General features: G+C 49.4%; 1 protein-coding gene and 1 long non-coding RNA gene across 3 annotated transcripts in view; one reads left to right on the top strand and one right to left on the bottom strand.

Moving 5' to 3' along the window:
• Positions 1-19,691, bottom strand: part of DAGLB (diacylglycerol lipase beta) — a 30,620-nt gene extending 10,929 nt beyond the window's left edge. Inside the window, exons 1-9 of one of the 2 annotated variants that reach the window (XM_082670662.1) lie at positions 19,510-19,691; positions 17,963-18,114; positions 10,934-11,105; positions 9,502-9,760; positions 7,921-8,043; positions 6,813-6,940; positions 5,708-5,834; positions 4,026-4,109; positions 2,095-2,172 (exon numbers count right to left, since the gene is read on the bottom strand). In XM_082670662.1, coding sequence (XP_082526788.1) covers positions 2,095-2,172; positions 4,026-4,109; positions 5,708-5,834; positions 6,813-6,940; positions 7,921-8,043; positions 9,502-9,760; positions 10,934-11,105; positions 17,963-18,114; positions 19,510-19,604 — 1,218 coding nt within the window. In that variant the 5' untranslated portion in view covers positions 19,605-19,691. The remainder of the gene's footprint in view (positions 1-2,094; positions 2,173-4,025; positions 4,110-5,707; positions 5,835-6,812; positions 6,941-7,920; positions 8,044-9,501; positions 9,761-10,933; positions 11,106-17,962; positions 18,115-19,509) is intronic. The other variant, XM_082670663.1, reaches the window with a different exon arrangement.
• Positions 19,692-19,789: 98 nt separating this feature from the next.
• Positions 19,790-24,533, top strand: LOC309832636. The gene is made up of 3 exons (XR_014297708.1): positions 19,790-19,869; positions 23,481-23,719; positions 24,147-24,533. It is a non-coding gene; the product is annotated as an uncharacterized lncRNA (long non-coding RNA).
• The last annotated feature ends 7 nt before the right edge of the window (positions 24,534-24,540 follow it).

The following is a 24,540-nucleotide window of genomic DNA, read 5'->3' as shown; positions in this document are numbered from 1 at the left end:
GTATGTTAAAATGTAGAGTTCTGAATCAGTGACAGTGACTAAGCAGCCACTGTTCCTGCAAAAGCAGAACTAAAACCATCGGAAATGAGTTCTAGGAAGGTCAGGCTTTGGTTTCATTTCCAAAAATAGAATGTAAAACTTCCTAACAAATACAGCTATCTCACGAAACAGACTTTTTGAAAATTAAGTAGTTCCCATCGAGGAGAGAAAACCCTGTCAACCAAAAGCATTTTCGGAGTGCTTCCTGCATGACAACACAGGACGGGCCTGGCCACCGGCCCCGGCAGCCTAACCTCCAACAGAATGAAGTGGGAGAAATTCCACATAAGATGGGAGGCTGTTTTGCTCCTCTCTGAAGCTGCTGCAAATTCCTGATTCAGTAGCTCTATAACCCTGTGAGCAGAACGCGGAACCTGGCCTCGTATGTGAGAAACCAGGAGGTCTGAAGGGTTAACACGCTGTGCACAGTCTGACGGCACTTCTGGACAAACCACCAGATCTCCCTTTCCTCCCCCTCCTACCACACGATGCTGTCGACTTCCGCCAACATTTATTAGGCACCTACCGCGTGTCTGGTTCTGGGCAGCCAGAGCCACTCGGCATCTGGACCACAACTCGGCCGGCTATGAGTCTCCCTGGCACAAGTGTTACAGGTGAAACGCCAAGACCGTTTTCAGCTGCACAGCTTTGAACTCCAACCATCGTGGACAGCATCAGAGCCAAAACTCGGTACCGAGGCCAAGAGCAGAGAACAGTCCGTGCCCTTAGGCCCTGAGCAGCTGTCTTCCCGGGGGGGAGGGCAAGAGCTGTGTCACTGAACGAAACGGTGCTGGAGGAGGCCTCCGCTGAGAGCCGGCCAGGCCTGCGGGTCGCAGCTTGGAGGCACAAAGCCTTGGTCTGCGGCCCAAATTCTTCTAAGACCAGAGCCACAGCTGAGCCCACAGGGCTCTGAGGGTATTCCGTGCTTGGCTAGTTGATGCATCTCTATAAGAAGTTTTAAGTTTCTTATTTGTTTTTCTTTATGCACACCCAGTAATAGTTAAACTGGACTTGTCGGTGAATTGAGGTGTGAAAAGACAGCTAAGGGATAAAGGAAAAAAGTTCACATTCCTAGGACTGTCAAGCTCCTAAGTGGCGGCAGAACAAAAGCCAAATGCCTCCAAGCTGGCTCTTCCCTGAAGTGTCCAGGCACAGAAGAAAACAAAACCCCCCAAAACAACAATAACAAAAAAACCTGGAAGGAAAAAAAGTTGTCCAGACAGGACACTGGGGTTCAATTAGCAGCACCGCAGTCTGGCAATAACACGTGCTTTTATAAAAAGTAAGCATTCCAGCCTAGGTAGCTCAGCTGGGAGAGCATCAGACTTTTAATCTGAGGGCCCAGGGTTCATGTCCGTGTCCAGGCACCAAGAATAAATAAACAGAATTAAAAAAAAAAATTAAGCATTCTATTTAAAAAACTATTACTACAGAAGTAATGCATGTTTTGGTTAAAAACCACACGAAGTGTATAAAAATAGTGGAAGGCCACTGCCCTCCGCCCCCGACATCCTTCTCCCCAGAAGCAGCCGCTGTAACCTTTAGGGAAGGAATCATCCCAGACTTTCCCTCAAATGTTAAAACACTCAGCTCTACAACCTCGTTAGTCATCAGGAAAATGCGAATCAAAACCACAGTGAGATACCCACTTCACAGCCACTAGAACAGCTACGTTCAAAAAAAAAAAAGAGGGCTTCCCTGGTGGTGCAGTGGTTGAGAGTCCACCTGCCGATGCAGGGGACACGGGTTCGTGCCCCGGCCCGGGAAGATCCCACATGCCGCGGCTGGGCCCGTGAGCCATGGCCGCTGAGCCTGCGCGTCTGGAGCCTGTGCTCCGCAACGGGAGAGGCCACAACAGTGAGAGGCCCGCATACCGCCGAAAAAAACAAACAACAAAACACAAAAGTAACCTCTCAGGGCTGTGGTGAGAAGTTGTGCTGGACAGCACCTGGCGCAGAGCAGCGTTAACGCGGGAGACCCCGAACTGAAAATACTCCAGCGCCTTCGAGGTTCCCCTTGGCAGAACATTCCAGACCACACGGCCTCGGCTCCTACCTTGTGTGCCCAGCAGTCCTGCACCTCACACTCGAGGTCGACCGGCTCGCTCTCCGCTGACAGGTCCGTAAGGATGTCCTGGAAACAGTGCGTGGGAAGAGGCCGTCAGCTGGGCTGGGCTAGATGAGGGTGGCTGCGTGGGACAGTCCCCCGGGTCAGGCTGTTGAGAATTGGACCCCAGGTGCCTGAACTCGGGAGAGATGCCAGGTGGCCAGGAAGCTCCTGAGGAACCCACGGCGCAATCAGACATGAAGACTGGGGAGGGGACACGTCTAAGACGCACCCTCTGCCCCCACTCCCTGCACACAGCATCTAAGCACCCACGAAGCACAGAGCCCTGGGCCAGGGTGTTGAGCAAAGCATGGTTCCCGTCCTCCATGGGCCCAGTCAACGGCTGGTTGAAACCTAAGGGAGGGTAAGAGACACGTCACACAGAGCAGAGGAGGGGTGAGCGCTGCAGGGCACGGGGGTCTTCCTGGAGGAGGTGGCCTGAGCCAGAGCCTGATGGAAAAGCTGGTTTTCAGGAAGCAGAGGAGAGAACAGAGGCCGGCATCCTCACCCAGGGGAGCAGCAGGACCCAGGGCAGAGGCATCTGAGCACGGGAAGAGGGCAGTGGGCTGGGCTCACGGGCACTTGACTCTGGAGGCATCGAGGGGCCGCGGGCAGAGCCTGGGAGGCTGGTGTGTCCCTGGGACCCGGGGAGGCCCACCTGCGGGGGAAGGGGCCCTAAAGGTGGCTCTGGCGCTGCCAGGGCTGGGAACTGTGCGCCACAGTGCCGACAGCCTCAACAAGAACCAGGAACCGTGTATAAAACGCAGTGGGAACTGCCTGAGGTTTGCGAGCAGTGGCAGGTCTGACTATGTTCTAGAAAGAGTCCTCTGGACAGTACAAAGGACAGACTGGGAAGACGCGAGACGACAGACAGGGACCGAGGTAGAGGACCTGTCGCTGGCCCAGGAAAGAGAGGCCTGGGACCAGAACCAGGGCTGCGGTGCTGGGACTGGAGGAGACGGGCCAGAGAGGGGCCGGGCAGGACCACACGCGACAGACTGGGCAGGAAGCGAGGAGAGAGCCAGAGACGACTTCAGCTCTGCGGCTTCTTGGTGGGCAAGGGGGCGCCGCATGGTTACTGGGGTGGGCGGTGCCGACGGGAGAGGAGACCCAGGAGCGGGGGCCCGGGCAGACCCAGATAGCTCCTGGCGAGGCAGGGGCAAGGTTGGCGGGGGGCGGGGGGAAGCAGAAGAGGGTGGAGTCTCGTTTCATTTCCTGGGTCAGGAGAAAAGAGAGAACTAGGAAATGAGACTGAGGAACAGCCAAGAAGAGACCAAAAAGCACAACACAGGAGAGAAGAATGTCGCCAGGTGTCTTCGTGGGGCAGAGACCGAGCAGGACGGGAGGGGGCCGCTGGGTGGGGCCGGGCAGTGCTCGTTCCCACGGCACCGGGGGAGCAGCGGCCAGGGGAGCAGCGGCCAGGGGAGCCAGGGGCAGGCACGTCGGGCCGGCTGAGGCCCCCAACAGGAACTGGGGAGGTGGGGTGGGGGGTACCTAAGAGTGGGCTGACTTTGGACTGCATGACTTAACCTACTGTTCTTTCTGGCTTTGGGTGCAGAAAATTCAAGGGGAGGGTCACCTGGGTTGGGGGCCCAGGGAATCCAGTGGGCACCCGCCCGGGAATAGGGGAGCCCAGCCCAGCCAGCGTCTAAGTTTCCAGTATTTCTTGGTTAAAAGGAAATGGCTTTCTCTGCTTTTTCAAAGGGAACATTTGACAGCCCTGGACTCGCCTCCCTGTTTTCCACACCCGGTGTTTCCCTGTGTCTGATGCTATCGCTTACGAAGGTTTGCCCTCAGTTCCAGGAAAGCTGGGTCTCCTGGCGTCTGAGCTGCTGACTCCCCGCCCCCAGCCCCCTGGGCCAGCGTGCCAGGCTCCGTACCTGGAGAGACATGGTTCCCCTCACAGCCACCACCACCGACTCCTTCCTGTGGTCCAGGGCCACTAAGAAGGGGAGCTCGTACACCTGGGAGAGAGGAATGAGCATTAGCACAGGTGTCTGCGGACACGGCCGGGCCAGCCCGCAGCGTGTAACACACGCGCTTCCGAGCACAGCGCGGAGGGGTGCACTGATCCCCACCTCTGCTCGTTCTCAGTAGACAGTGTGACTTCTGATTCTCAGTGATGAAAGGCTCTCTAAAGCCAAGCCCCTTTTACCCTCGGGGGCAGGGGATAGAGCCATCTCAGCGGGCAAGACCAGAGCCTCCACTCTGGGTCAGTGCAAGCAGCGGGTGACAGGCTCTGGGCGCCGTAAGCACCCACTTGCATCAGCACCGACCGCGGGTCCAGCGGTAACCCTAGGCTCCTGCCTTCGCATCTGCAGAGGCTCCTGGAGGAGCAGCGAGAGGGTCTGGGTTAGGCAGACCTGCCTCAGGAACTCTGCTCCACCCCATTCCTGCCGTGGGACCCCAAGCAAATGTCTGAAGTTCTCTTCGACCCCATTTCCTCATCTTTAAGGAGGACAGCATGGTGTGCTGTCCTCCAGCTGGTGTGACACCACGGGGACGGCCACCTGTGCGTGGTGAACGGTCGTGCATGTGGAGCCAGCAGGAGAGGACAGACTGCCGACTTCACTGCCCTGGTTTCCGCAGGAGAGGGACTTCTACTGATGACCTTGTGGGGCGCTCCTTGAAAGAGCCCACAGAGCAGTCACGAGCCTTCTGTGGAAAATCACCTCCTTTAAACCCCATCCGCTTTCTGTCATCACCACGCAGTGACAGGGCAGCACAGGGCTCACGGGCTCCTGCGCTTTGCTGGGTACCAGATTCACTGCGGACATGAAAACAAGATCCTGAACGTTCTGATCTCAGTGGGATGGGGTGTGACTTTTACACCTCCCAGGTGAGTCTAAAATGCAGCAGTTTGGGAGCCAGGGGGGTCAAGAACAGGACACCAGTGGTTGCCTGGATCATCTGTGCGCTGGAACCGTGGGGGGCTCCTGAGCTGGGGTCCCATCGCCACAGATTCTGACTTCATTCATGTGGGGTCTGGCCTGGGCTTCTGAGTTTTAAAAGCTCCCCAGGAGATCCCAGTAGACAGCAGACGTGAGAGCCGCTGCGCTTGGCTGCAGGTTCTGGGCTTCCGGTGCCCGTGAGGACCGTGTGGGGAGCCACGAAGCAATGCAGGACGGGTCCCTGAAGCCACACTGGCTTCCGCAGGTTCACTAGCCAGCCCTGCGATTCCGGGACCCTCCCAAGTGTGAGACCCGCTGCACTGCACTGCACTGCACTCATGGGATGGAGCTCAGACCCAGAGACTAGGATTGATCAACCCCGGGGACCTGTGTGGGATTAACGCCAAGTGCAACTCATTGTTCTTCACTAAAAATGGGCTCAGGTGAAACACAGCATAGTCTCCCTGATGAAGACTTTCTGCCCCATCTTATGTTAAACCTGTGGGGGCTTCAAGAGCGTTTGTGAACCTCGGAGATAGTGCGCTAAACTTGGGGTACGTGTCTGTGTATGTGTCTCCACACACTTTTCCGGGGGAATAGTTTATAACGCCCACCAGAATCTCGAAGGACTCCAAGACCCAGAAGAAGTTAGGAGGCACTGCTCACTCTACCTTGTCGTGAAAGCTGACGTGAATGAAATCCCGGTACTGCAGCCCCGTCGTCTGCAGGATGGAGCCAAAGTGACAGTTGAGCTGATCACCTCCAACCAAGTCATAATCGGTTGTCCGGCTTCTGAAACTAAAACGGGGGCAGAGGCGTTACTGCGCCAACCAGAGCCACGTACCGAGGAAGACCCCACCCTGCCGTCCCGTTTCCTAGCAAACCTGAGGGCGCCCGCTGCAACTCTGCACAGCTCAGTCTGGCGAACCTATAGTGGCCTTGAAATGACACTTCTGTGTACACGACTTACTACAGTCTGACCTATTTATTAATGCTTTACATACTCAAAACTTAAACCAACAAGGATGGGAGAGACCCTAAAAGCACCAGGAACGAGACAAGCCGGCATCAGGGATCTCCTGATACGATGTACTAAGAAGGACGCGCGCTCCGCATGGAAGCATTCCTGCCAAAAATGTGTAACTTGAACCTAATCGTGAAGAAGTCACCAGACGAATGCAAAGTGAGGGCAGCATACAAAGTACCCAGACTGTCCTTTTCAAAATGTCGATATTGTGAAAGACTTAAAAAAAAAAAAGACTGAGGAACTGTTCCAAACTGGAGGAGACTCAGGAGGCATGACAGCTAAATGCAATCCACGCTCCCGGACTGGAAGAAAATGTGCTACAAGGGGTATTACTGGAACAACTGGAAAAATTGGAATAGCTAACGATTAATGATAAACTTCCTGAATTTTATAACTGTACTGTAATTTATGGCAAAGAAAGACCTCGTTCTTAAGAAATACAAGCTGAGGTAATTCGAGGGAAAGGGGCATGATGCCCGCAACTGAATCTCCAGTGGTTCTGGGGGGGAGAAACACGTATTTATGGAGAGAGTGATACAGCACATGTGACAAAACTGAGTCACCACTGGTCATTTTAGATAAAGGACGTGGGCGTTCTTAGCACTGCTCTTGCGGTTTTGGAAATATTTCAAAATAGGAAGTTTTTTTAAACAGGGAAATGGGATTATTTTTAGAAAATAAAGTACGGACACCATAGCAAGCAACATCCGGGGCGGAATGAGGATGGAGGCCTCAGACTGCCGACCTACCAGTCACCACCAATCCTGCACAGCCCTGTAAAAGGGTTTCTGTAAATATAGAGGGGCCACCCATAGGCAGCTGCGGCGAACTGCATATAGTGATGACAGTTTTCTAATTCTGCGTCCAAATCAGCTTCCTGGAAGAGAAGAAGAAAAGCTTTTTGTTTAGGGGAGCCCATCAAGGAGAGGATCAACACACTATGATCTTTCTTTTTTTTAGCCTGATTTTCATTTTATATTGGAGTATGGTTGGTTTACCATGTTGTGTTAGTTTCAGGTGTACAGCAAAGTGATTCAGTTATACATATACCTATATCTATTCCTTTTCAGATTCTCTTCCCATATAGGTTATTACAAGACGTTGAGTTCCCTTTGCTACAAAGTAGGTCCTTGTGGATTATCTATTTGATAAACAGTAGAACACACTATGATCTTAAACCTGAACTCAAGTTCCTGATTCTTCCCTTTCTTTCTTCAGGGAATAGACCTCTCGGAGGACTTCCACTGGGAAAACTGGTCCTTAAATACAGACAGATGAACCCCTCATTTTCGGAGAATGCAGAAGTTAGCAGCAAAAATCCCTAATGACTTTCCTGACTCCTGGTGAAATAAGCCCGTGACTTCCTGCTGGATGCAGATGCAGACGCCCCTGCAACAAATGGGCTTCTGGGAACTAGGTGCAGAGATAGACACACAATCCGTATGCAATTTTCTCTTTCAAAAGCACAGAAGTCTGTAGCGGGAAAGCAATCATCAAGCAAAGCTGAACTGTCTCTGTTCCCCAGACCCAGAGAAGAGAGCAAACACACTCTGGGAGAACCAGGTCCCACCCCAGAGGGAATTTTCGATATGCAGACAACAGCCAATTTCCTAAAAGAGAATCTCAGGGAAAAAAAAAAAAATACAACGGGTGGTGAACGGGCCAGGAGTGGGCTCCCTCTACGTGAACTCCAGGTGACGAGGAGATGCCCCACCGGACAGGTGACAAACCACAACTAGCAAAAGCCTCAAGTCAGATTCCAATCAACTGCTCCTGAAATGGTTGCTTTTTTTTTTTTTAATTTACAAGTAGGTGTAAATGTCAAAACGGTACAGCTCAACGGAGACGTGGGCTTACCTGGGAGGGCCCTGGGGAATGGCTGACCACCTCGTCAGGCTCCTGGTTGTTCCTGATGCTGTCCTGTTGCTGGTGGAGGAGAGCGAGCCCTGCTGCAATGTCGCTGGGCACCAGGTCCGTGTCCTGGGTGGGAAACCACAGGGCTTATCATAAACCCAGCGGGAATGGCCCACGAGCTCCCGAGGGCCCAGTTTTACGCAGTTCACATGCACACACATGCACATACACATACGGCTACGTGTGAAAAGGTGTTTTGAAAACTATTTCCCTTTCAGGACTCCTGCATGTGGGCTTCGTGTCTCTCGCCATCCTGCCCTCACACAAACCTGCTCGAGAACATAAATATTGTACTGATCTCTGCTCTCAGGTTTCACGTCAAGGGAGTCGGCTATTTTTAATCTACTTCACATCGCCTGTGAAGTGGGTGAGTAAATGGGTAAATCTGCCCTCTTTGGAGTAACGTCTGATTTTGGCCCAGGTTTACACTCTTCCTGCTCAAGATGCTGAGAAGGTTTTGTTGAAAGAGTCCACGGCAGAGATGCATGAGACTGGACTTATACTCACTGGGCAGAACGAGCCTCAGAAAGACCCGCAAACTAGGAAAGCAACCGAGTGAGTGTCCAGAGCCTGACCCGACCCTCTCCTTCCCGAGGGACACGGAGCAGACGGGAGTCCACGAGAAACCAGGTACTGGCTACTCGGCCACTTGAGCCATCGGTTCTGCCCACGATGCAGGTTAAGACGTCCTCTAAGAACAGCCAGGTTCTCTTCCTCCTTCTTTCAACAATCTTAAGACCGGGTTGAAGTGCTCCTTTGAAATTATTTAGGGGGACACACTTCTCTCATCCCTATGTGGAGGCTGCTGGTTACAGAGCCAGCCTTGAACAGGGCAGGCCTGGCCACCACAGAGAGGTGAGAAAAAGACTGGCGGGCGGGCACGACGTCAAGAGAACTCCTCTCTCTCACTTGGCTGCAGTACTGAACATAAGAGGAGTTTATCAGAGATCATTATAAGAGAAATTGGATGTGAAAGAAAAACAAATGTTTCCAAATCACTGAAGAAACTGCTCTAGAACCATGACACCCTTCTGCATTGCAACTGTCTTTAAAAAGAGAATCATCTGTCATTTCCATCATGCCATAAAGTTGTAAGAAACCAGGGCCCGATACTACCTCGGAGGCACGACACTGCCGGGACCTGGCATCTGCTGAGAACCAGCTGGACAAAGAACGTAGGAAACGACTGGCAAAAGATTCTCAAAATGTACAGGTTCCACTACTTAGTTCCTTAAGAACTAATTCAAAATCTTAACTGTGTAACAGATGGGCGTCAACACAAGGATGCGTCGACCAGGGCATGGGGTCCGTGAGCACAGGGCCCTGGGTCCCTGCTCCCTGGAGCTCTCGGGCGCTCACCCCAGGGCACACCTCCACCCGCCGCACCCACAGGGGACTCACTCTCAGGAGGTGTTTTATGTCAACAGGGAGACAACAGGGTTCAAAATGCAGAGAACTCATCTTCTCAAAAGAAGTGTTTACTTAAACAGAAGAAAGAGACCAGAGCAGACCCCGTCGGCTTACTGAAAAGTAGGTTGAGAAAAGCTCTGCCGTACTCGAAAAAGCAACTCGAGTACGGTCGTCTTTGCCGACGCAGCAGCACAGGAACTTGATTCTCGTTTCCCACACGCTTGTAGCTGCCGTCTTGAGGCCATTAAGTAACTGGCTGGACTCACGACTATCCAGGTGATGGGGGCCCGCAGGGGGATACGGAGCCATCTTCCCCCCCAGCGGGTCAAAGACGATGACGATGGTGACCACGGTGGAGGCGATGATGATCCAGCTGCGACACAGAGAGAGGAAAAGGCTTGGGGGCTGCAGTCCTGAAGTGACCCAGGGGGTCACTCTCTGCATCTGTACAACTTGTGGCTCTTGTTACTAAGGAAGATGGGGGTCTCCCAGAACCTGGCGGAGGCGGGCAACTTGTTTCTTCTAGAAAGTTCCTTACGAGCCCATGGCCAACCCAGGCATGACAAAGATCAGAGCCCCAAAAGCCACAAAAGGAAAAGGGGAAGTGTCTGGTGGGCAGAGCCTCGGCCTGGGCATGGAAGTCCCTGACCTTGACCCAGGCCTACTCCCCAGGATCTCGGGGTTCCCCTCAGTAAAACCAAAGGAGGCTTCCCGTGCCACGGGATACCCTCACAGGTCTTTCATTCATACGTTTCAGTATTTCTAGGTTGTCCACCATGCGCAAGGCGCCCTGGGTCCATGAGCACGTGTGCTCCTGGAAGGTGGCCCAGGAAGGGCCGCCACGGCCTCTCCCGAGAGGCTCAGCAGGGCAGCGGGAGCCTCCATCCCCTTATGTACAGCATGAGGGGGTGTGACTAGATCATCTGTAAGATTTTTAGTCTGGAAAGGGCATAAACCTTATTCCAGCGGATTATTTCCTGCAGCAATTCCAGAGACTATATTTCTTCACGTCCTACTTTTAGTTTTGGCCCTATTTTGGTCTTCAGGTCTCTTCCTTCTTGTAAGGGAAGGGAGGGAATGCAGAAAAATGAGAACGGGTAAGAAAGGAAACTACATCAATAAGTGCATAACGGGAGATGAACTATTCCTCGTGTATGAACAAGTGCCTCTGCATTTTTATGATTTACTCAGAAAGATTCCTTTCTGGGCTTCCCTGGTGGCACAGTGGTTGAGAGTCCGCCTGCCGATGCAGGGGACGCGGGTTCGTGCCCCAGTCCGGGAGGATCCCACGTGCCGCGGAATGTTTGGGCCCGTGAGCCATGGCCGCTGAGCCTGCGCATCCGGAGCCTGTGCTCCGCAACGGGAGAGGCCACAACAGTGAGAGGCCCACGTACCGCAAAAAAAAAAAAAAAAAAAAAAGATCCCTTTCTAACTATATTAGGAAGCCTGCACGACACTGGGCCACCTCAGTTATTCAGAAGGTATTTGTTTACCTGCATCTCGAGTACATTTTGGACAAGAAATTGCAGAAGACTGGAGACCTCACCTGACGGCGACAGTCGCAATGATGCCATTCCCCACCGTCCTGTCACACTGAACACCGTCCTCTATCCAGGCGGCCCCCAGGGACGCCCAGACCATCTCTGGCAGAAAGAGTGCCAGGCGCACGTAGAGCAGCTTAGACATGGATTTCCGTGGTCCAGGATTACAAATGGTCCCTGAAACACAGAAAATGTTCAAACTGGTCACTTGCCCCTTCAGAGATGAGTAGTTGCCCTTCCACAAAAAAACAGCTGTCACAGCACACATGTGTGTCCCATAGGCTCACCCGCCACCTGACTTTTCTGCCTGTACTTGGGCAACAATGCCTAAGTTTGAGAGCAAGAGACAAAGCGAGGGATGGGAAACATGACAAAAAGCCTCAGATTCATTTCTTAGACTTACCAGCGTTTAAAAACACTTCTGGGTTCTAACTAGAGTGACAATAAAATCACTGTCCAAATTGGGATACTTCTGAGAGCAAAGGGAGGCTCTATTAATAATGCTGGGACAATCAACATAAAACAGAACTGTCACCAGCAAACAGAGGTATACAGTCACCCGGGTTCCCACAGCCAGGAAAATCCAGGCACCACCTGAAACGGCATGGGCCCGTTATTCTTTAATCCTCCCAATGGCTGTGACATCGTCATCATCCCATTTTACAAATGAGGACGCTGAGGCTCAGAGGGCTTAGCAACCACTTTCTAAAACATAATCCAGATTCGCACGCTGCAGGCTCTCTGCCTCACCAATGCTCCGTGGTCCTCACTTTTGGGAAGCGAACAATTCTGATGTGTGAGACCACTTGTAGAAGCTCACCACTTAGACGCAACATTTAAAACTGAGTTTGGGGCTTCCCTGGTGGTGCAGTGGTTGAGAGTCCGCCTGCCAATACAGGGCACACGGGTTTGAGCCCTGGCCCGGGAAGATCCCACATGCCGCAGAGCAACTAAGCCCGTGCGCCACAACTACTGAGCCCACGTGCCACAACTACTGAAGCCCGAGCACCTAGAGCCCGTGCTCTGCAACAAGAGAAGCCACGACAATGAGAAGCCTGAGCACTGCAACGAAGAGTAGCCCCCACTTGCCGCAACTAGAGAAAGTCCACGCGCAGCAACGAAGACACAACGCAGTCAAAAACAAACAAATAAACTTATAAAAATAAATAAATAAATAAAACTGTTTGTAAAACAAATCCAAGTATCATTAGAGGCCTGTGTACTTTAATTCTTGGTGTAAATCAACTCTCTCCCTTTGGGAAAAAGTTGTGATAAACACCAATTTCAGCAACATAAAAATGCCACATGATTAAAACAAAAACAGTGACTGAAAAAAAATCTAAGATCTAAAAAATAATTGGATAAGGAAATAGCTTTTAAATTCCAAAAGCTACCTTCCATTAGAATGAATTACTCAGAGTCATATTTTAAAATATTAGACACTATCCGGCCTTCTTTTTGGCACAAAGACACAATGTTCTAAGATAACTGAAACAGCACGCCCTCTCTCTCCCTGAGGGACAAATAGTGCAGGTATGTAAAAACCAGTCCTGCATCTGTAGTGTATTATTATATAGCAATAGTCAACCAGCAGAGAGAAACAGGAAACAGCACCTGCTCACATCCTACCTCCTGGAGGGCTAGGATTCCAAAGAAGAGGCTGCTGGAGCAGGGAGGCTCCAGCCCGGGACCCTGCCCGGATGAAGCAAACTCAGAGGTAAGGAAGCAGGAGACGGAGTTCTGGTGAAGGGTCCAGAGAAGACGTGAGAGACTAAAAAAGCCTTTTTATGTTTACGCTTTGCCTAGAAAAGCATTTTTATTTTACGCAGACCTTTATTTTCTCCTCGACGTAAAGAGCTGCCGGTGTGGATCTGGTGCTGCAGCGAGCATCACAAGGCTGACGCCCCAGAATGAATGAGCGTGGCTATGTTCCCGATCGTACTATCCCTGACGCCGTCTCAGGAAGGAACCCTGTTGCCCTTCACATGGCTGAGCCGATGACATGAGAGCCACACAAGGAAGGCCCGTGTCACAGAATCTCGGGACTTGACACCTCTAGCCACTGCAGTGATTTTCTCCGGCATAAGAGGAGCTCTTAAGACAAACGCCGAGGCCATGCAAGATGTCCCAGAATACAAACCAAACACAGCGAAGGGCAGACCTTGGAAGTGGAGGGCGTTCTCTCAAAACACCATAGGCACGAGGGTGGATCTTCCCTAATTAAACCTCCCACATGGCCAAAACAGTAGGATTTCATCAGGGAGGTTCTCAAATCAAAACTAGAAACTACCACGATATCAAGATTCTACAGTGAAGACCAAGAAAGAGGTAACTACACAAGCGTCGGTTTTCTGGATAAAGATGACTGAATTCTCTTTGTTCCAAATGCACCCTTACAATGTGCGCTGTTTCGTTTAGAGGTGTATCAGCCAAAAGCTTCAGAAACAAGGCCTTTCCGTTCAAATGACAGATTAACTATTGAGATGACTTCCGAAACAGAAGGGGTGATGGGAGTTACCCATGTATCAGTAATAAGGTTTACCAAGGGGTTCACGGTTATTAAAAGATACACCTAAAGTTTATAACTTGTAAAAAACTCTGGTTCTGTGCAGGCAATGCAGGTAAAGGGTGAAAAGTTCAAAGCGCTCAAGTGGGTATAAAGTAAATGTTAAGCCTCCCTCCCACCACTGAATCCCAGCCCTCGGTCACCTTCTCTCAAGGTAAACTAGTCACTCATGTACCCACCCCAGAGAGTCCACACATAAACCAAACAGGTAAGTTTATCCCTTTACAAAAAAGTAACAAACTACATACAGTGTCCTGTAGCTTAGCATATTGGAAATCACTCCTTGTCCATTCACAAAGCATTTCACATTCTTTTTAACAGGTGCACAGGAGACCATCATATGAACGAGCGACACTTAAACCGGCGGCCTATTGACAGGCACCTAGTTTCTTCCAATCTTTCATGCCTACAAGCAACACTGTGGCAAACTTCAAGTATTTTGCACACATGCAAATACATAGGGAAGAAACCGGCTGATACCCACACGTACACAACACACACAGCCAAATTAGGCTTCCAAGAGATTCAACAAATCTACATGCCCACCAACAAAATGAGCGGCCTGAGCAGAAGGGAGGTTCTGGGGAAGGCGTTCCCTGCTCCAGGAAAGACCCAGGAGCAACAGTCTCACAACTGCACAGATTCACCAACCCAGTGTATCACCTTGATGAATTTTCCTTACTGTGATTGAGGCTGAATGTTTTTTTATATATGTAAAAATCTCTTTTACTTATTTTATTGTTCACCATATTTGCCCATTTTTGCGCTATTGGTCTTTTTCTTATTTATCGTAGAGCCCTTCTATATTAAGGAGATTGGCTCTAAGTCTCATCTATTACAATATTTTCTCCCATTTGTCTTTTTTTTTCTTTGAAAAATAAGAGAAAAACTTTATTTCAAACAGGTTCAGTGGTATGCATGCTACAGCAAAGGCTGGTTGTAACAGCAGTTTCATTTCAAACCTGAATTGATGCACAAATGTGACACTGTTAAGCAATGATCAATTAGCGCTAAAATGTGGATTAAATCCACCAATATGCCAATTCTGACATTTATTATAGATTCTATTATTTATTTTAGTAGTAGAGGTTAATTTTCATCAGAAGAAAATGAAAACAACCTTATGGCTTCTACTAAGGTAATGAGCTGTATCCCCGGTACTGCTTTGAAATTATACCCCCAGGCTGTTAAGAGAAATTCTGACTTCATCCAAATGTATTACTTCACTGATAATCTTCAGTCATCATCTACTGTCGGCTTGATGGTTATTCCTCTTCTTATTTGACCCTAACCATCATCTGTCTTTTTTTTTAACTTTATGGTGTTCTTCACTGAAATTTACATAATATTTAAAATAAAGCATATGATGTTATTGATTTGTAACAAATTGGCAATTAAACTAACATGTTTTTATAAAATACTGTCTTCAGTTCAGTTGTGGTATCTTTAGCTACAAGTATCAGAAACAAACTGGTTTAAAAACAAAACAGGGTGCTTCCCTGGTGGTGCAGTGGTTAAGAATCCACCTGCCAATGCAGGAGACACGGGTTCGAGCTCTGGTCCAGGAAGATCGCACATGCTGCAGAGCAACTAAGCCCATGTGCCACAACTACTGAGCCTGCGCTCCAGAGCCCACAAGCCACAACTACTGAGCCCATGTGCCACAACTACTGAAGCCCATGTGTCTAGAGCCCGTGCTCCGCAACAAGAGAAGCCACCGCAATGAGAAGCCAAGAGTAGCCCCCGTTCGCCGCAACTAGAGAAAGCCCGCACGCAGCAATGAAGACCCAACACAGCCAAAAATAAGTAAATAAAATAAATAAATTAAAAAACATAAAAACAAGCAGGACCTGTCTTGACTCAAGGGGCTGGAAATGCAGGGCCAGGACTGGCACCAGGGTGTCCTCTGCTTCTCAGCCCTGCCCTCCTCTGTATTCAGCTCCTCCTGGGCTGTGAGTGGAGGAGACTCAGCGGGAATTCAGCAGCTCACTCATGCACAGTGCCATCCCGAAGGAAAACCATATGCTGCTTCTGGATCTTTCCCAGAGGAGCAGGGAAGGACTTCCCTGGAACTTCCCAGGAAACTCCCTGAATTTCACTGGCCCGAATCAGGGCACACGTCCAGTCCTGAACCAACCACCCATCCTGCACCGGGCACAGGGCCGGTTTCTGTGAGGGGTGGGGGGAAGTCCTGTCTGGAGGAGGCTGCTGCATAAGCAACCCACCCAGAACACCCCACACAACCGACAGATGTCTGCCGAACTGTGACGTGTGACGGTGCCTGCGAGGAGAAGCCTGAGGCATGCGGCCATCCATCCACCGCAGGGGTGTGACTGTGCCCTGACACCACCCAAAATATCCGAAGAAAAACATTTAAGGAGAAAAGGGCTTGTACTTAACCCACTATTACAGTTGTAAACCTGGTGTGCTAAACAGAATGTGCTGTGAACAGATAGGGAAACTAAATTAGATACCCTGTACCTGAAATGACACCATCTTTCAGAAACTCTGAGCTCAATAAGAACCTCATAGTGCTAAATCCTCATCGCACACGTTTCAGCTCCTTCCTCTCCTTCAGCATCAGTACCAACGACGATCCAGACTTGGGGTCCGACAGAGACCAAAGAACTGGGACCGTCTTTGATCCAGACCCCATGCATTCACGTTTTCAGAGGTAAACTAAAATAGCCAGGGCTCTCTTTTCTACGTTGCTGCAGTACGGGGGCGTGCGCCATGCTTCTTGGTCATCCAAACCCTAAGGGCTTTTTCTCATGAAACACTCTGCCACTAACATTTCTCTCTGTATTTCTCCCCACGAACTACCATCTATTAAGTTTCAGTCTATCGTTCCACCCTATCGAGATCTTGATTCCATCACCCAGGGTATCAGCTACTTACTCCCTCCCAGTTTTATCATCATCATCTACAATCTGTAAGCCTCCCTCCTACATCCCGATTCAAGCAGTGATAAAACACATTGGATGGTAGCATGCCATGCAGCCCTGCCTTTGACGGATGAGTTTTCATTTACTGATGCATTTCTTTATCAGCCACAAGAGTGCTCAGCTCATCCTACAAACCACAGTAATCGACAGGGAAGGTTTCCAACGTTTTCAGACATTCTCAGCTAAACGACTGTCTGCAGAAAATGGTAACATATAGAAAAAAAACTATCAAGAAGAGATATAACTTTTACAACTCATTAATAAAGGACAAAGAACCCAATTTAAAATTGGGCAAAGAATCTGAACAGACATTTCTTTAAAAATAATATAAAAATGGCCACTGAGCATATGAAAAGATGCTCAATATCATTTGTCATCAAGAAAATGCAAATCAAAACCACAATGAGGGCTTCCCTGGTGGCGCAGCGGTTGAGAGTCCGCCTGCCGATGCAGGGCACACGGGTTCGTGCCCCGGTCCGGGAAGATCCCACGTGCCGTGGAGCGGTTGGGCCCGTGAGCCATGGCCACTGAGCCTGCGCGTCCGCAGCCTGTGCTCCGCAACGGGAGAGGCCACAACAGTGAAAGGCCCGCGTACCGCAAAAAAAAAAAACGAAAAAAAACAACACAATGAGATAGCATTTCATATCTACCAGGATGGCTATGATCAAAAAGTCAGATAATAAGTGTTGGTGAGGATGTGGAGAAACTGGAGCCCTTATAAAGTGCTGGTGGGAAAGAAAAATGGTCCAACTGCTTGGAAAACAGTCTGGCTGTTCCTCAGGAAGTTAAACAGATTTACCATGTGATCTAGCACTACCACCCCTACGTACATATCCAAGAGAAATAAAAACATAAGGGTATGTAAAACATGTATGCGAACGCTGAAAGCAGCATTATCTGTAACAGCCAGAAAGTGGAAACAACCCAAATGTCCACCAACTGACAAATGGATAAATAAACTGTGGTATACACGTTCAGTGCAATACTAATCAGTCATAAAAAGGAATGAAGTGCTGATACATGCTCTAACACGGACGAACCTTGAAAACGTTATCCCAAGTTTAAGAAGCCAGACCGAAAGGCCACATCGTGGATGAGTCCACCTATATGATGTCCAGAACAGGCAAATCTACAGACAGGAAGTAGAGTAGTGGATGCCTAGGGCTGAGGGAGTTGGGGAGAAATGAGAAGTAATTGCTAGCGGGCACAGGAAATTCTTTTTGGGGTGATGAAATGTTCTGAAATTGGTAGCGGGGAGGGTTGCACGACTCTCTGAATATACGATAAATCACTGAATTGTACACTTAAATGGATGAATTGTATGGTATGTGAATTGTATCTCAAAAAAGCGATTAAAAATGAAGAGGTGTGGGGAATTCCCTGGTGGTCCAGTGGTTAGGACTCCCCCACTGCAGGGGGCCCGGGTTCCATCCCTGGTCTGGGAACTAAGATCCCGCAGGCTGCGCAGCCAAAAAAAGAAGAAGAGGAAGAAGCGGTGTCAAACAGAAGAGACTAGCGTTTACCTTTCATGCTGACACACACGATGGCTGACACGGTGCATATGATAACTGCCAGCAGAATGATGAGCACGATCAGGTAACTGCTGAGCAGGACGCCACCAGGACAGTCCAGCTTCCCTCTGTGCATGAGGTACAGCGTCAGGATGCCGATCCACCTGCCGAGACACAGGTAGCGTCAGAAATGGAATCCAAGGAGCCGCTTTGAAAAACACAATGGAAGGAAGTAAATGGAGTTAATACTTTCCAAAACAAGGCGAGGTTCACTTTGGAACTGAATCTTCCTCAATAACATATTTACTAAGTCAATTAAAGAGTATGGCTTTTTTTTAATTTTTAATGAGCTTTATACTTTCTATGCTTACATCATTGTTTTTATTCTGTGCCTGCTGTAATACATTTAAAGCCATAAGTAAGCAAATATAATGTGAACTGCTGGAAAGTTGCCCCATCATGACTCCAAAGTATATACTTGATCAGTCATCAGCAAGAGAATTTTTACTTCTGTGGATTAACAAGAAACTGACAAACGCACGTCGTAATCTGCTGGGTGTAGTACAAAAACAAGGGGATGGGAAGCAAGCTATGGAAAGATGTTCTGTGGTGAACACTGATCAACTTGAAAGGACAAGGACTGCAGACTCATAAGTATATTTTGTAATTCAGGACAGAACAATGAAAGGCAGCACCCAACAATGCAACGTCATAGTGGTTCTTCACTAGAGTTATTTCAGAATCCGGCAGGGAACCATTTCGCGAGAACGCGGTATTAGAGATTCAAGGCCAGAAGAGGAACTGGACTAGATAACTTTTTATGCTTTTGTCAGTTTTGTGATATTACATCCTTGTCTAGAAATAATAACGGGAAATGATCTCAGAAAGACTGGCCCTTAAAACTATGAAACAACTAAGAAGCAGCTCATACTTTCATGTTTTTAAATTCCTCTCCCCTTAAGAATCTACTTTTTAATAACGATGATATTACTCTTCGCTCAGACCCTCTGGGACTGACTTTCAGGCACCCAATTCCACTCCCCACGGATTCCACATTTTTAAAGACTAGAGAGAAAATGCCAGTCCTGTGTGCTCGTCGAGGGATTCAGCCACAACCGGCTCAGGAACGGCACGAACGGTATTGTTGCCATTCCTGCGTTTGGCAGACAAGATGCAGTGCGTTTCCATGCAGAACGCTGGAGCGATGCTGATGGCTGTTCCCGGCTCGAGGCAGGAGGTCCCGAGGCCACGGCTTTGGGCGGCAGCGCAGTCCCGGCGGCTCCCAGGCCCGGGTCTCGACGCCCCGGAGGGGTGCCCGTGCCCTGCAGCGCCGACGTCCCGCCGGCGGGCCCACCCCATGACGCCGGGCACGGCGTCCCCGCTCTGGGCCGCCGTATGCTGTCTGGAAATGGGGAGAGCAGCGGCACCCACCTCCTCGGGCGGTGGAGAGGACCAGGTACAAGAACGCAGGGCAGGCGACACGGTCCCTGCCCTCGACCGCCTCGGCCCCGCTCCCTCCTCCGTCCCGGCCGCCCGCTGCCCGCAGAGCCCGCCCTCACCACAGCACTCGCACGAACAGCTCGAAGACCCCCGGGAAGACCAAGTCGTCGCTGGCGATGGCCCAGCGCCGGCCGAACAGCACCATCCCCGGCATGGCGAAGTACCCGCCGCCCGGGCTCGGGCCGGCTCGCCGCGAGCGCGCTGCCACTCGGAGCCCCGAGCCCTCCGGTCTCCACCGCCGAACCGCGACTCCGCGCAGGCGCACGCTGGGGCGGGTGAGGGGGGGAAGGGGGGAGAGAGAGTGAGAGGCCGAGACCGGCGCACGCGCACTGAGCTCCACGCAGCGGCCGCTGGGCCTCTGCGCCTGCGCAGGTGAGCTGACCCGGAAGACGCAGGTGGGCCTCGTAGGGACTTCGGAGGTATGAATTTTGTAGATAAGGAGTCTTCCTGACCCGAAGGGTTAGCTAGCCCAGAGACCCCCAGCAGTCAGTGGCGGATCTGGAGTTCATACCCAGGTCTGTGGGGCTGCAAGCCTATGACGAAGTTGCCCCCAGCCCCGACCGATCCTGGGATCAGGAGTGCCTCTTTGGGACCATTCCCTGGTTCAGGGCCTGAAGCCACACGGCAGCTTTGTGCTGGGGAGTGGGGAATAACCTGATCTGCCCTCCTTCCTCCCGAGCAGGTTCTGACCACTTCTCAGCCCCTCCACGCCCCTCCACCCTGGCCCAAGCCCCCTTCATCGTGTACCTAACCCGGTCTCCCTACTGCTCTCCCCCACTCTGCTACCCCACCTACGGTGCATTCTCCCTACAGCAGCTGGCGTGACCTTGTTGAACCGTCAAACGAGGCCCATCAGCTTAGGATCTTGCAAGGCTGCACTCCAAACCCCTAGAGAAGCTTTTCCTTGGTAGTTATACAGCATAAGTCTGTAAATGCGTGATTATCTGCCTTCCCGGGTTAGGGTTACTACTTTCTCCCTCCTTCACTCCACTGCCTGCCACCTTTTTTCCCCTGAAATACATCAAGCTTATTCTCGCCCCAAGGTTTTCAAAGTCCCCGTGTCCTTTGCCAGGGACGTTCCTCCTGCAGGTATTTCCCTGTCACTCTCTCACTTCATTCAGCCCTCAGCTCAAGTGTCACTGCCTCAAGAGCCTTCCCTGGCCACTTTATCTAAAACAGCCCACCCATCGGTTCCCGTTCCTTTGCCCAGCTTTAGTTTCCTTCACAGCTCTTAATCACTCCCGGACATTGTATCACATGTGTTACCGCTCTCCTTCCACCTTGAGTGTGTTAAGTTGCCTGAGCCTGGAAACCTTGTCCATCTTGTTCACTGCAATGCACATAATAGAGCACATTAAATGCACTTATTAAATACTTGATTAATGAACAAACAAACATTAAATGTCAAACTTTTCCAAGTCCGAAGAACCTTCAGTGGTCTTCTAAAGGGCAGAATTTCAGAGTTAAATAATGTTAAAAAAAAGTAATAATAAACTGTATTGACGGTTGTGAAAATGATACAGGGAATTGTAAACAAGGAAGTTATGAGATTTTTATAGAAAAAGAGGATCATTCAATCATTCATAAAATAAATATTTATTGGGCACTTGGTGTGGCCAGAAGTGACTTAATCAGAGAGGTCAGGGAAGACTTTCCCTGAAGAAGATATTAAAATGAGATCTGGAGGAAGAGCAGCAATTAAGGTGAAAAAGGGTGATTCAGAAGTTAGAATGTTGTGCCTGTGATCACATACATTCTTTTTTTTTTTCCCAGTTTAAATAAAAGAGGGAATTTATTAGAAGAATACAGTTTCTTATGGGGACTCCAACAGCAGAAGTGGGTTAAGAGCTAGAAAGAAGCCTTTCTGGAGGACAGGTCATGTTGTAACCACAAACGTTTACTTCTGGGTTTTGCAAGAACATGAATAGGATATCCTAGAGGTCAGTCCTCCCTGCATAGTGCATAAGGGACTAGAATGTGGCTTCATTTCTGCTGGCTTTTTGATCCTTACATTCCTTTATGCTGGCTTCAAACGTATCAAGCACATGTTGGCAGATGTCTATTCATGAGCTCAGTCAGGCCTCTCTGAAAGGGCTCAACAGCTGGAAGGGCACTTCGAGTCTGTATGTGCAAATTAATTTTGCTCTCTGAAGGATGGGTTGTAGTGTAACCACGAAATTCCACTTCCGGGTTCTTCATGATCATGTAACGAAGAGAATTCCCCAGGATATCGTCCTCCTCGTGCAATACAAATGTCACACAGTGTCTATCTGTCCCAGCTGCCTGGACCATTTCCAGGGCTGTCTTCCTCTCGTCTTCAGCCATTGGGGTCTTCAATCCAGCCAAAAATAAATGAATTAATTTAAAAAAAGAGTAAACAAATTTTTTTAAGGTAAATGTATTTTTTTTAATTAATTTATTTTTGGCTGTGTTGGGTCCTCGTTGCTGTGCGCGAGCTTTCTCTAGTTGCGGCGAGCAGGGGCTACTCTTCGTTGTGCTGCATGGGCTTCTCATTGCAGTGGCTTCTCTTGTGGCAGAGCACTGGCTCTACGCGCACCACCTTCAGTAGTTGCGGCACACGGGCTCATTAGTTGTGGCTCGTGGGCTCTAGAGCACGGGCTCAGTAGTTGTGGCACAGGGGCTTAGTTGCTCCATGGCACGTGGGATCTTCCTGGACCAAGGTTCAAACCCGTGTCCCCTGCATTGGCAGGCGGATTCTTAATCACTGCGCCACCAGGGAATTCCCTGTATTTTGTATAGTTCTAATCACTGCAGGTATATTCTGCCATTTCCACATTAACAGTATTCCATTGATTGAATTAGAGCTATTGTATTTATTTATTTTTTAATATTTGTTTTATTTGGTTGCACCAGGTCTTAGTTGTGGAAGGCAGGCTCCTTAGTTGCGGCACGTGGGCTCCTTAGTTGTGGCATGTAAACTCTTAGTTGCGGCATGAACGTGGGATCTAGTTCCCTGACCAGGGATCGAACCCAGGCCCCCTGCATCAGGAGCGTGGAGTCTTATCCACTGTGCCACCAGGGGAGTCCTGAATTGGAGCTATTTTAAAACAATATATTGTGCCATCGTGTGGGTATGTCATACAAAGCATAGACGGCCCCTTATTTTACAGTTTTTTTTCAATTTTCTATTAAAAATAGCTATTTTAAAAGTTTTTAAAAATCAACGTTAAAAAATAACTATTTTTTGTTACTTCCAAATGAGATATCCAAGTCAAAGCATAGCTCTTGAAAAGGTGAATGACCCATCATGACTTCTAAATGATGAAAATTTTCAAATACAGAGAAGATGTCTGATACCTAAGGACCCACCATCCGATTTAACAAGGGATAGCATCCTGCCATATTTGTTTCACCTTGAATTTGGTGGTGGTGGGGGGGGGGAGATCTTTGATATCCTTCCCTGCTTGTTCTTTCAGGTTAATTTCACTATGTATCTGCAAATAACAGCAGGTATTCTTCAGCGATTTCTTGGCATGTCAGTTTACCTTCATACTAACTTGAAGAAACTGATCTTTATTCTGTGTTTCAAACTGATTCACATCTTCCTCTATTTCTCCCTTTAGGACTGGATTTTCTTTGAGTAAACCCCTATGTTCTGAACAGGATTAATATGCTTGGATTTAATGTTTGCTCTATTGTCTGTGTCAGATGGGGGTTGGGATGGGGGCTTTTAGCCAGGTGATCTTTCCATCAGTTAGACAGTTGTTTCTCTGAGCATTCTTTAAAGCCCTGAGATCTTCAGTTCTCAGAACTTGAAGTAAACACATCACTTAGTTTTAGGGCACACCAGTTTTCCTATTACAGAACTATTTATTGTCTTAGAAAACTTATGAGTAAATAGGTTCTGTATTTCCATTCCATTTTGGTAATGGAGACTCACTTTTTAAGTACCCAAGGTCACACTAGGTCAGAAATCTGGAATATTACGTTCTGGTGGTATAAAAGTATCCTTGTCATTGTTTAAAAGGACTAGTGCTATATCATGCTGCAACTTGCTTTTAAATTGCAGGGACAAATTGTTCCAGAACGGGAAGAGAATGCCCTGCCCAGCACCTGCACAAGACTCTACACTGCAAAGGCTAACCCAGATCAGTTGGCAGGAGGGAGCGGTGGTTACTGGGCAGAGTGCAGGTTCCTTGGAGTTTCTACATTCAGCCACTACATGGTGAAGCACACAGGAGAAGACCCCACATGGAGCCCCAATCCAATCAGCCCTCATCAGACCTCACTGACAGCAGGTTTTACAAGGTACGGGAGTCACTTTCTGAAGATGCAAGCTCTCTAACAAGGGCAAAACTACTGAAGTCGTCAAATGGGTCAAAGGAACTCTGGCCGAACTGGTTCCAGCCGGCTTTCAAGGCAGCTGTCCCAAGTTAAGCACAAAGAAGGGGAGGGGAAAGAGGGCCCCTGAGGTCCTGAGCACTTGATGTACCCCAAGCTCTGTGCTGTGAGCTTCAGGACATGGGCTCATCTACACCTCGCAGAAATCCTGTGGCAGGAGTCTCTGCTGGTAACTGAGCGGGAACAAGGCTCACGTTAAATCCAAGGTCAGAGCTAGAGTGTGGGGGAGCCAGGACTCAACACAAGTCTGACCCCAAAGCTTGTGCCTTACCGAGCATTCCCACAAACCACTTACGATTTCTACTGAAATGGAATCTTTGCTTGATCTTTCCAGGAAACTGTCCAACCAATTGGTATCTTTGGAAAGGCTGGGCTGGATCTTCCCTAGCAAGCCTTCCACGTGCAACTTTTTTTTCTCCAGCCATTTCTCTCTTTGACCCGACTATAAAAAGCGGGAAACCTTCCTCTTCTTCTTTTCTTTGCCCATGCTGAGCAGCTTTCAGGATCTTGGTTCCCCAACCAGGGACTGAACCCACCACAAGTGAGGCGCCGAGTCCTAACCACTGGACCACCAGGGAACTCCCTGGGAAACTAGGATGCCTGTGATTGAACTGGACAGGGAAGGGATTGGTGTCTGTAAGCAGCCAACAGCCAGCAGCTTTTCAGAGTTACTTAGTGGGCAAATTTGTTAACTTTTTTAAATTTCCCTGTATGTTTACATTAAAAAA

This window comes from Grampus griseus (assembly GCF_964374135.1).
Source record: "Grampus griseus genome assembly, chromosome: 14".
Classification (NCBI taxonomy): Eukaryota; Metazoa; Chordata; class Mammalia; order Artiodactyla; family Delphinidae; genus Grampus; species Grampus griseus.
Note: the sequence above shows the minus strand (reverse complement) of the source record. Positions and strands in the feature narration are given on the sequence as shown.